Here is a 12,477-nt window from a genome sequence, read left to right on the forward strand (position 1 = left end):
GCACACACACACACTCAGGACACACTCAGGACCTGTGCCCTCACTGTGCACACACACACACTCAGGGACACACTCAGGACCCGTGCCCTCACTGTGTGCACACACACACAGAGGACCCGTGCCCTCACTGTGTGCACACACACACTCAGGGACACACTCAGGACCCGTGCCCTCACTGTGTGCACACTAACACACACATTCATGTATTCACATGTGTACACAGACTGTCACGCCATGTGTGTGGGGTGCCCCCTCATCAGTAGTTGAGGGAAGCTTGCATGGCTGGGTGCTGTGGGTCGAAGTGCTCACCCGCTCCTTCCCTGTTCACCCACTGGGATGCGCAGGCTCCCCAGGAGCCTTAGACACAGCAGACAGGTACCTCATAGAAAGTTGTTTTTTATTATTATTGATTTCATTGAAAACAGAACAAGAAATGGTCTGAGCCAAAAGGGTGCTCTGAAAACTGTCAAAAACATCTGAACAGAAAGGAGACATGACCGCATTGCAAACGCTTCACCCCACGCTGCACTCATTACAGGGTTTAAAAAGTGGACGCCAAAGAACCGCATGGCCGCCAGCTACCGCGCAAAAGGCGGCAGGGAATTCATCCGTGCTATGGGGCTAATGCTTTAAAAAAGTCGGCCCTGTATTTGATTCTAAAATCATTTTGTTCTCTTTACACAGTTGATAGTTCACGTGGTAAGCGGAGACCACAGCAGAATCAGCACCATTGTCTGTTTTATTTTATTCTTGTCCTAATAATGTTCAGTAATGATAGAAAATAAATCAGTTGATTCGCCATCATAGCATGTTGTGTGAAATTCACCAGGAGACGCTGGTGTCCGCCACACTGGCCAGGCTAGAGCCGGGCCACCCGTACCCAGCAATCCACCTGCCCGAACCCTGACCGACGGTATTGTGCCCGCGGGGGCCACACAGAGCCCGGGCTGCAGCAAGGGATGCCAGAGACCAGAGAAGAAATGAGCGACATTGCAATGAGAAGCCACCACCAGACACACGTGACTCAGGTGGTGTGGGGTCCTGGAGGCTCCTGCGAACACTGTTGAGATGTCCCCACCACCTGTGGACCACCAGCTGGGGACTCGTGGTCTGGCCTCTGAGCCTCCAGGAAGTTGGGCCCTAGCCCCAGCCAGGACCCCAACATCCTCTCTGAATGGAGCCTGCAGGCTGGCTGGCTGACCAGCAGCCTCATAGCGGGTCGCTGGCAGCCGTACAGCTGGTGTCCGGCAGGCCGTTCTGGGCCTCCTGTGCAGTGCTGGCCAGCCGCTGGGCCAGGGCTGTGCTCGAGTGCCGGCATTTGGGTGAGCCGCAGCGGCAGCTGAAGAGTTTGCCCTTGATGTCCCAGAAGCGCTCTCCGTAGTCGAACCTGGGGGGTGGGGTGGGGGGGGATGGTGAGGGTGGTTTCCCTCAGACCAGGACAGCCCCTGCCCCCACGCATACATACCCCAGCTGCTCCCCAGCCTGGATAAGGCGGGTGCTGAAGAAGGCGACCCTGGGGAAGCGGAGGTCCTGGTGGGACATGAAGACACGCACGGGCACCAGGTTGGGCTCGCAGTGGTGGTTGATGAAGCGGCTGACGTTGCCGTAGAAACGGGCATCGATGCAGTACACCTCCCCATCCTGGAGGGCAACAATAGGACAGCTCTCGTCTCCCCTGGCCTTCTGCTGGCTGGGCAGGGTGTGGCTATCCGTGAGCACCCAGCATGGGAGGCGACCCCACTGTGGGTCTAAGCGCTGTGTGCATCACATGAGCCAGAGGCCCCACAGCCAGCCAAGACCAGCCAAGACCAGCCAAGACCAGCCAAGACCAGCCAAGTCCTGGCCCCCAAAACAAGCAGAGCTGCACACGACAACCCCAGGGAGCAGAGCATGGGCCCTGGCCAGCAGCACCTCGCTGCCAAAGTCCAGCAGGGGTTGGGGACAGGGAGAACAAGGCTGGCAAGACAGGATGAGAAACCCTGACCCTGTGCAGCAGGAGGGATATCAGTGAACAGTGACATTTAGTGAGTGCAGCCAGGGCCTCAGGTCTACCAAGCAGAGCCGCAGGCCAGTGGGGCCTCAAGGGTGAACAGCTGGTGTCTCCTGTGGGACGACACACACGGGAAGTTGTCCTCACAGACACACACACACCCCAGGTGGCCTTCACCAACAATATGCACACACACACAGAGGCCAAGCTGCCCTCATAAGTACTGAGAAAACCAGATGATGAACGCGCTGCCCAGCAGCAGGAGAGGGCCCAGAATCCTAGGCCTCCGTCCACTATAGTGGGGTCAACCGCCCGGCCTTGCCTGTGCTAGGCCCATCCCAGGGAGGTGTTGCAAGAGTCCAGGCATGGCTTTTCAAGCAAGGCCAGATGCAAGGCACCAGCCTTGAGTGGAAGCCAGGAGCTGGGAACCCCTGCTAAACCCCTGCTTACCCATGTCCACAGCCAGTGCAGCTGGGCTTGCCCGGCACAAAGTGGAGCACTACATGGAGGGTCTGGTCTAGGCTCCTGTCCCTGCAGGCTCTGGGGTGCTGCGGACATGCTAAGACTTGAGGAACCTATGCCCTGAACCCAGGGAAGGCCAAAGGGCCTCACCTGGGGTGGGCAGCAAGGGGCTGTGGGACTGTGACCTTGGATCTGGTGCTGGGATCCTGGCAGCATCCATTCTGAGGCCAGTGCCCAAGGCCTACACCTGGGGAGGAGCCCCATAGCCCCTCATGCAACTGTGAGCAGCAGTAAGGTGTCACCAAACACCTATGGCACTTGGTGCCAGCTGCTAGGACCCGGAGGGGCAAATACTAACCGCCTCTGACCCACTGCAGTTATCCCAGCCCAGCCACCGTCACTGTGGCTGAGGGGCGACCACAGGAAGCAGCAGACAATGCTCTGGTCTTGGGGACAAAGGGCTCAGGACGCGCCTCAGCACATTCCTGTGTGGGACAGAGTGTGGACAGTGGCGAGCCCCGGAGTCGCTGCAGGGAAGCCACCTGCTTAGCAGGCACTCTCCACAGCAGACAGCTAGGAGCTCCTAATAAGACAGCCACAGCTGAAGGTCGGCAGTGAAGGCACAACCCCAGCAGGTGCAAGAGCTCCCGGGGCCACATCCTCTGCCATTCTTCCATTCCCCCCTAACTCCCCATGCAAGCCACAGACCTGAGAGCCACCTGGGACCCGAACAGGCTAAGAACAGAGGTGAGACCCACACCAACAGGGACAGCAGTCAGTACCAACACAGACCTGACACCCCACAGTAACAGAATCCACCCTTGAGAAGCCCAGTGAGCTGCACGGCTAGATTCCCCCTCGGGAATCTAGATTCCTGTAGGGGCCTGACACCAATCTGCCCAAATCATTCGGAAACTCATGAGGGAGGGAACTGTTCTAAAGTCATCCTGAGGGGCCACACGAGGACACATCCTAGCACATCCACCCAACGGGCTCATCCAGGGCTGCTAGGCCAGGCCGAAATGCACAGGCATACACGCGCTTTGCTGCCTCCCTTAGCTCTGCGGACCATCCAACTCACACAGCCAGAGGCAGGACACTCCCTCATGAGGAAAGCTACAACTCAGATAAGGAAGGAAGACACCCAATGTAATAAGGCAAAACCAGTCCTCACTGAAAGGGAACAGCTGGAAAGTGCTGGAACACACCACATACTTGAACACAGCAAGAAGACATGAACAAGCCCCTGGCAGACAACACAACTCAGACTCCACCAAAGCCCTCAGCAGGTCCAGCTGGGGGCCCGGCACGCAGGCCTGAGGCACTGAGCTGTGTGTGACTTTCACATCCTCAGAGAGAAGCGACATTCCTGGAAAGGCAGAACTGCAGGGGTAGGGGCAGCCTGCGGTGGCCAAACCATCTGACAGGATGACGAGTCACACCGGGAGTGCACAGAATGAATCAGCCACGGCTAATGAGGCCAGGGAGCAGTGGCACCAGGGCGGGGCTGAGCAGGGTCAGCAGCTCCCAGCCTCCTGCTGGGTACACCCCGAGAGGGAGACAAGAAGTCAGGCACGTGGGAGAAGTACAAGGAGCTCCTGGCTCCAAGCTTCACATGGGCCCTGCCCACCGCTGAGGGCACTCCCAGGAAGACGCCTGCTCTGTCCTTCCTTCCACAGACAGGGTGTCCACCCACAGGGATTCAGGCGCCTAAGAGGCACGCTGAACACACCATCTGCACAACCCACTCAGGTAAGCTCCAACACATAGTCCCACAGGTGTGTAAAGTCCATGTGTGTGTAAGGTCCACACGTGTGTGTAAGGCTCATGCACATGTGAGGTCCACACATGTGCAAGGCCTACAGGTGTGTAAGGCTCACACGTGTGTGGTCCACAGGTGTGTAAGGTCCACAGTGGTTCACATACAGGCTTTCACAGCTGTACAATGCTGACCCCAGCCGTTACTGTTACATAAAACGAGACACGAGGACATTCTCATAGCCTCCGGGGTGACGAGGAACGCCCCAAGTCAAAGACCTTGCAGACGACCCTAAGGTAGAGCAGCCCCTGGGGTGGGGGCTCCTGCAACATGGCCCAGGGACCCACCCCAGGCAACACCCGAGAAGAGAAAATCAAGGGCTACACAGATTACAGAGGGCTCACTGGCACCCCATTCCAACACACACCCACCCAGGCAGGGGCTGCGAGGCTGGGGACGCTCCAGGTCTAGTTGGACAACCATCCTGGCCAACACTGTATAAGCTGAAAGCCATGCACTCACTCGCTTGTCAGGGCAGGTGTTGAAGCCCATGGGTCAAGCCTGTGGGCCCGTGCAAGGCTCAGCTATCCTACTCTGATCCAACCAATGCACTTGGTGGGAGACCCTGATGGCGCTCCTGGCTGCAGTCTGGCCCAAGCAGCAAACTGCTCCCTCACTCGGGGATGTGTCCTCCAAATAAACAAAATCTTAAAAAAACAAACAAAAAACACCAGGCTGCAATTTGATTCACTTTGTCCAGTGAATAAAACCACCTAGAAAATCTGAAAAATTTGCTGGAAAAATAAACACTCAACAGAGACTGCACAGACTCACTGTCCAGAGAATCACAGGTGACTGGGGAGCATGGCAGTGGACGCCGGGCGAGCGCCGGTGCCCACAGGAGCAGGCACGGGGAGCACCTGCAGCTAGGTGGTATCAAGCTCGGCACGTGTTAGCTATGCGTACAGACGACTCAGCAAAGTTGGTTCCCCAACACCTACACACCCTGCCAGGGTGAGCTCAGCTGCCCTTGGCTACAACAGTCAGACCGTTACCTTATTGTCAAGGTCAAAGAGGTAAGAGTCTTCTTCCCGAACGTCTGCTTCAGAATCAGAGACCAGCTCGCCCACATACCTGTGGGAGGGGAGGCAGGTAAGGCTGCGAGGTACAGACAGCATGCGCTGGAGTGCCAGCGCTCAGGCCTTCAGCACTTGGTGCCTGAACAACGTGCCCCAACGTGACCCAGTGTGTCACTATGTGGACTGGAGCCCCCACAGGGCCCTGGAAAGAGCCAAGGACATGAAAACAGGCTTCTCTGACAGGCTCAGGCCCTGGCTAGGGGCCAGCACTGACAAGAGGCAGGTACCCCAGACCCTGGAGCTGCCCTGTTGCAGGCCCTGCTTTCAGAAAGGACACAGAAAATGACCCGGGCAGCCATAGTCTCACTCACTCGCAGACGAAGGTGCCCAGGGGGATGTCCTGCAGGGAGCGCACACCCCAGCCCATGTCCTGCGTCCGGTAGAGCTGCAGCCTCGCCCTGGAAGACAGTCAGTGTGTGGGTGGCACCAGCTGTGTGCCAGCCACGTGCAGTGGAGCCACAGCGACAGCTCACCAGGAAGTGAGACCCTAGGAAGCAGCCTTTGCCTCTATGTTCTGATGCACATGTGGGCACCGAGTTGGCTGAGGACCACAAGTGATCCTCACTATGGAAACCCTTCTGCCGGGGGCCAGTGACCAATGCACAGGGCCACCGCAGCTCTCTGAAGGCCTGTCAGAGCCTGCCCTGGCCCCGGGACACCCTGTACACACAAGAAGGTGCAGCAGCACGCTGGGAACAGGCCCCGTGATGACAGAGGGGCCTTAAACCTGGGACGAGGTCTGCCCACTGGCTCTCCATTTGCTTCCTCTGCAAGCTGGGCTCCTGTCAATGACAGCAAGGTGGCGGCTCTGAGGAAGAGCACCCCGCACGGGATGGCGCAGGGGTCCCCACTCACCTGAGGCCGTTCTGCACAACACGGTTGCGGCAGTTCCTCCAGCAAGAGCAGGCATGGTTGCACTCAAAGATCAAGGGTGGCTCCGCCATGTTGAACTCCGGCAAGAGCCGGCCATCCTGCGGGCAGGAAAGGGTGTGTGCCACCAAGAGCCCAAGTGGCCACAAATTGATAGGGTGGGTCATCCCTGCGAGTGCCTGACCCCTGGTAGCCCATCTAGGAGCCCAAGTGCCTGGGCCCTGCACCCACAGGAGAGACCCGCATGGAGCATGGGCTCCTGGCTTTGGCCTGATCCAGTGAATGACAGTCTGTGTCACTCACCCTTTTTAAAGCAGAGTCAATTGGGCTGCTCCTATGGTGTAGTAGGTGAAGTCTCGCCTGCTGTGCCAGAGTCCTGGTTGCTTCCCTCCCGACCCACCTCCTAGCTAATGTGCTTGGAAAAGCAGCTGACGATGGCCCAAATGGGGCTGGCACCATTGCAGGGCCTCTGGGGAAGCACCAGGAACTGGTCCAAGTGTGCAGAGCCTGTGCCACATGGGAGACTTGGAAGAAACTCACGGCTTTGGACTGGCTCAGCTGTGGCCACTGTCACCATTTGGAGAATGAATCAGGGAATGGAAGATCTCTTTCCCTCTCTGTAACTGACTTTCCAAGTAAAATAAATATATCTTTAATAATAAGATAAATGTTTAAAAAAAATAAAACCACTGGCATTAAGTGCTTGGGCTTCTACACCACCATGGGAGACCTGGAAGAAGTTCCTGGTTCTGGTTTCGAGCCAGTCCAGCTGTCTGTTGAGATAATTTAGGGAGTGAACCAACAGAAGGAACATCCTTCTCTCTGAAAATCTGCCTTTTCAATAAAAATGCATAATCTTTTAAAACAGAAAATCTTAAAAACTAAAACAAAACCCAGACAGCTTTCTGGTCAGACTCCCACCTGGGGTAGACCTGGCAAGCAACCTCATGTGGTGGCCAAAGCTCCTGGCTGTCCTGTTGGCTGCCTCACACACCCCAGTTACACAGGACCTGGTCCTTACTGCCCCTAACGCTGGGCTGGACGTACAGGGCTATGTGTGGGCAGCCTGGAACGGGGGACAAGACCTGGTCCTTACTGCCCCTAACGCTAGGTTGGACGCACAGGGCTGCTTGTGGGCAGCCTGAGGCTCAGATCTGCCTGAGGCTTTGGGAGCATTTGCTGTGGTCAGGGCTGACTCAGAAGGCCTACGCCCGCCCAGCACGGGGACACTACAATCTTCCCCCTGCCCTTTTCCCAGCACTCACACCATCCCCAACATTCCTCTCTGGCATCTGCTGCCGCGCCTTGGTCCCATCCTGCTGTGGCCCCTGAGGCCCCTCTCCTGCCCCGTCCCCTGGTCACTGCTGAGCCCATGGCCTCCATCTCTCAGGCTGTGACTGCTCCCAAGACACCAACAACAAAGATGTCATTTTCTCCATGGCGGCCAGGCCAGGCCACAACCTAGTGCCACACATGGCTGAGCAGAGAGGAAGCTGGCCCTAGCCCCAGGGACTTCCACAGCCCACACCTCACCCAAGGCCCTCCTCAGAGCAGCCTGGCCAGTCCTGCCCCACCTGACTCACTGCCACCCATCTCCCCAGGTCGTAGCAGTCTCAAGTGGTCAGAGCGGCCAGAGCTGAGCCGTGGAGGAGCAGGGCCCTTCCGTGCCACTCTGAAGCCCCAAGGCGGCCTCACCTTGTCGTACCAGCAGCGCATGCTGAGCTGGCCGCACATGCAGTTGCTGGAGGAGCAGTCGTCGATGCACACACAGTACTGCAACAAAACACACATCCGTGAGTGCTGTACCCTGCCAAGGGGGCCTTGAGAGGGGCCCAGGGGAGTGGAGGTGCTAGAGACATGCAGGCAGGTAGGGAGAGCCGGGTGGTTAGTAAGGGGACGGATGGGCAGCAGTCCAAGTGCTCACTGGTGGCAGCAGGACATGGGGGTCTGGGGGTATGGAGGACACAGTTGATCTCAGGCCAGATGGGGAGCACAGGCTGCAGGGGGGCTCCCGCCGAGGCCAGCAGCAGACAACCCTCCAGGGCCACACCAACCTGCAGGTGAGTGATGTTCCTGTCGATGCTCATGGGAGACGTCACACAGTTCTGGGAGACATACTTGTAATTGCTGGGGCAGGGCTCACTGTCCACACCATTGACGCAGGGGATCGGGATGCGCTCGTAGCCTCGGGCAATGTCTCTGGTACAGGGGGGCGCCATGGGCAGTGACACAGTGACACAGTGACACTGCCCGGTGGGTAGTGGGCAGTGGGGTGGTGGGGGGAACCTCAGGTGGAGGGCTGGCGTGGAAGCTCACCTGCTCACCGTCCGCTCCGCGGGGACAGGCCTATCGGGGGCCGCGTCCCGAAGTGCCTTGCTCATCTGCAGGGCACTCCACACCTGGGAGTTGAGGCTGGCACACTGCAGCGGTGTCTCCCCTTCCTTGTTTTTTAAGGTGACGTCTGAATCCCGGGAAAGAAAGAGGCTGCAAGAAAACCAGGAGCTGGCACGACGGTCACAGCTCAACGAAGCCTGCTGTTAACTGGCACGCAAGAGCCCCAATGTCCCCCAACTGCTTGGCAGGAGGGGTAAGGAATGGGGATGCTGCCCCATTTCTTAGGTTTTTCTTTCAAATTCACCCTCAGGGATACAAAAGATGGAGAAAAAGCACCGAGACTTGAGCACAGAGACATGTTCCCAACCAGGTCCAGACAATGGGCACTGCCCTTAGAGCTGACCCGCGGGGTGCTGCCAAAGGTCATGGGTACAACATGCAGGCACGCAGAGACCACCATGTGGGGATGGGAAGGGGTGTCACAAGATTTCTCAGGACTGGGTCCCTGCCAAGCTTTCCTGCTGACCACAGCTGCAGGTTCCTGGCCATCCGAGCTCTTGACCACACTGACCGAGTGAAGGACATATGGGGAGAAGACCAAGCAGCCAAGACCTGCACCCCACCACTGTCTCCAGTCCCATCCACAGGGCACCCAAGCCACAGGGTGGAGCTGGGGACCTGAATGATAAAAGCCCTGCTCCAGCAGCAGACCCTGCAGGACAGCGTCAGCCTGTACGGGGACACATAGGCCAGGGACAGCCCACCCAGGGACACACAGGCCAGCGTCAGCCTGTATAGGGACACACAGGCCAGGGACAGCCCACCCAGGGACACACAAGCCAGTGTCAGCCTGTACAGGACACACAGGCCAGGGACAGCCCACCCAGGGACACACAGGCCAGCGTCAGCCTGTATAGGGACACACAGGCCAGGGACAGCCCACCCAGGGACATACAGGTCAGCATCAGCCTGCCCAGGGACACACAGGCCAGGGACAGCCCGCCGGGGCAGCACCACACTCACACCACGCAGTCATAACGGTTCTCCCGGGCAGCGATGTGCAGGGGTGAGTCTCCATGGATGTTCACGGCATGTAGGTCACACCTAGCAGCCAGCAGGATCTCTGCTATGTCCACGCAGCCCGAGAACGCTGCCCAGTGTAGGCAAATGTTCTCTTCCTGGTGGACACAAGCAGAACTCAGTGAGGGCAGCTTTGGCTCCCGGGTGGCACTGCCCCAGGGCCCATCATCCCTGTCCCTCACAGACCAAACACCCTCTGAGCTGGGGTGGGCACCAACTAGGCTAAAAGAACATAGCAACCAGGCAGGAGATGGAAACCAAGGCAAGAGAACGGAGGGCTGCAGCCCAAGCAGAAATCACCAATCCCACGTCCTCTGAAACCAGAGGTTAGTCACAGGAGAAGGCCTGCACAGGGTCTGAAAACGCCGACAATGTGTCTGTGAAGTGACTGAGAACTGGCCGCACGTCGGGGAGGTGCCCTGGCCCTCGCCACAGAGCTGGCTCCCAAGCACTTGCCCTCCACGCCTTCCAGCTCAGTGAGCAGGAGAGACAACAAAAGCCAACGTGCTCCCTCCTGACCAAGCACTTGCCCTGGATCCCAGTCCAGCAGCCTTTGTCTGGAAGCCCATCCCTGCACAGGGCGCTCTCCTTCAGAGCTCCATCAGTGCAACACCTCTGAGAGGCACTCACTCACCCACAGCCGCCTCCTGGGGCAGACCAGCTACACCAGGCCCTGCTGACAGCCCTCCCGTGAGCCCATTCCAGAGATGCAGGCCTGCCCCCTCCCCTGCCGACTCTCCCTTGGCAGCATAGAGCCGTAGCCTGCCCAGCTGCTGGACCTCAATGGCCCCCAGGACATCCAGCAGGACAGGGTAGCCACATGACAACACCAAGGCTCTGAATCAATGCCCAGCCCCAGACAGGACGCATCTCAGTACAGGCAGCCCCACATCCCACACAGTGGGACTGACCCCGCAGAGGACCCCAGAGCCAGGCTCAGGGCTGCTGATGGCAAGACCAACCTTACCAGCACCCCACATGGCAGCATCTGTGTCACTTGATACCTGGCAGGAGGTTACCAGACAGCCACAGGAACAAGGCAGAGAACCCAGCTCCCCAACTCACAGCAGACACCGATGCTGGCACTGGGAGAAGAGGCCACCACCACAGCTGTGGGCAGCTGTTCTCCACGTGCCCCAATGTGGGACGCAGACCTGGCAAAGCCGTGGGTAACGATCTTCCAAGTACCCCAAGGTGGCACACAGTTATGGCAAAGCCATGGGTAGCTGTCCTCCAAGTGTCCTAACGTGGAATACAGACGTGGCAAAGCCATGGGCAGCCATCCTCCATTGTCCCAACATGGGACACATATGTGGCAAAGCTGTGAGCAGCCGTTCTTATTGTGCTGTAAAGCCGGGCAGAGCCAGACTAGAATGTACCGAATGTAGCCTCAGCAAACAACCCAAACTAAACACAGTTGGGGCAGCATGATTCCTCTGTCCGTGGTGCAAAAAGCTCACTGGAACCACCAGGGAGACCACGACTCCATCAGTGGTGCAAAGAGCCCATGGGAACCACCAGGCAGGGGATCCTCTGGGCTCCTGCATACGCCCATGGGCACAAACTCATCAAGGAGGCTCCTAAATGCACATACTTGGCCAAGACACACCTGCAAAGCTACACCCGACACCACGAGGCAAACACCCAAGGAACCCTAAGCTACCCATTGTCACTGAGCCTCCAGCTGCCCCAAGAACAAGTACCTGTGACTGTCCACACCACACCTGACACCCTCCCTGCTGTCTCCTGCCTGCTTCTGAATGCCCCTATGGCAGGGCCCTGGTTCAAGCTCTACTGTCTGTTCCCGTCTCCTACCAGGCAGTAAGGCACTGACGAGGGCTGAGTGCCACCCAGGCCACGGAGCCCAAGGAGGAGCACTGAGCGCCCAGTGGGCTCTGAGTGCCGCCCAGGCCATGGAGCCCAAGAAGGAGCACTGTGCACCCAGCGGGTTCTGGGTTGTGGGTAAGGGAAAAGGTGCCAGCAGGGAGGGTCCAGGGCTCCACCTGCACTCACAAGCAGCTGCCCTCACTCAGGCTGTGGGCACGGGCTCCATCAGTGCTAAGCATCCTGAATGTTCATGGACGCGTCTAGCCCTGCCTGGCCATGCCTCTCCACATGAGCTGTCACCGTGGCTGAAGCAAGGTCCCTCTTACCTGACTCCAAAAACCTATTTTCTGCAGGAAGTCACTAGACAGCCAGAGCAGACTGATCCTAAGAAGTAACCATCAACAATCCACTTTCCTTTCTCCTTCATGGCAGCCATCCCATACAGAGCCAACTGCACCTGCAGCAGCACACCAGGCTACAGACCACTGGCATATCCTAGGTCACCAGGAGGGAAGAGGAGCAGCCAGCACCCACCCAGATACACCCTCCACTCCAGAGAAAGCCATGGGGCATGGACAGCAGGGGCCAGACCGACTCACGTTGTCCCGGATGTTGATATCGGAGCCCTTGGCCAGCAGCAGTTTCACGAGGTCCACATGCTTATACTCAGTGGCCCAGATCATGGGTGTCCAGCCCCCGTCATCCTGAAGGCAGACAAGGACACACAGATCCAAACCCGTCACAGCAGGCCAGGAGCACGGGATGTTTCCAGGCCTGCCACAGGCAGCCCAGCGGGCATGTGGGGCCACAGACAGCTGCACACAGCCCTCTGGCCAGCTCCACATGGTGGAGAATGCCCACAACCTGCTTTCTGACAGCACAGAAAGGGGGTTCCTGCCCACCCCAATGCATTCTGCAGCTCCTCTGGGCAAGAGCAGAGCCAGGCGCTGTGGACAGACAGCATCAGGGACAAGGAGTGGCTACAGACACATCTAGCCCTGCCTGGCCATGGTCCT

The 12,477-nt window shown here is 58.2% G+C and overlaps 1 protein-coding gene across 7 annotated transcripts in view; it reads right to left on the reverse strand.

The window, feature by feature from the left end:
- Positions 1 to 380: 380 nt before the first annotated feature.
- Positions 381 to 12,477, reverse strand: part of EHMT1 (euchromatic histone lysine methyltransferase 1) — a 67,459-nt gene continuing 55,362 nt past the window's right edge. For all 7 annotated transcript variants that reach the window (XM_041004373.1, XM_041004376.1, XM_041004372.1 and 4 more), the window contains 10 exons: positions 12,061 to 12,165; positions 9,578 to 9,732; positions 8,537 to 8,704; positions 8,275 to 8,419; positions 7,916 to 7,993; positions 6,206 to 6,321; positions 5,662 to 5,748; positions 5,267 to 5,345; positions 1,466 to 1,641; positions 381 to 1,387 (listed from right to left, as the gene is read on the reverse strand). In XM_041004373.1, coding sequence (XP_040860307.1) covers positions 1,210 to 1,387; positions 1,466 to 1,641; positions 5,267 to 5,345; positions 5,662 to 5,748; positions 6,206 to 6,321; positions 7,916 to 7,993; positions 8,275 to 8,419; positions 8,537 to 8,704; positions 9,578 to 9,732; positions 12,061 to 12,165 — 1,287 coding nt within the window. In that variant the 3' untranslated portion in view covers positions 381 to 1,209. The remainder of the gene's footprint in view (positions 1,388 to 1,465; positions 1,642 to 5,266; positions 5,346 to 5,661; positions 5,749 to 6,205; positions 6,322 to 7,915; positions 7,994 to 8,274; positions 8,420 to 8,536; positions 8,705 to 9,577; positions 9,733 to 12,060; positions 12,166 to 12,477) is intronic.

This window comes from Ochotona curzoniae, unplaced genomic scaffold (assembly GCF_017591425.1).
Source record: "Ochotona curzoniae isolate NIBS_2020 unplaced genomic scaffold, NIBS_Ocur_1.0 scaffold_3208, whole genome shotgun sequence".
Taxonomy (NCBI): domain Eukaryota; kingdom Metazoa; phylum Chordata; class Mammalia; order Lagomorpha; family Ochotonidae; genus Ochotona; species Ochotona curzoniae.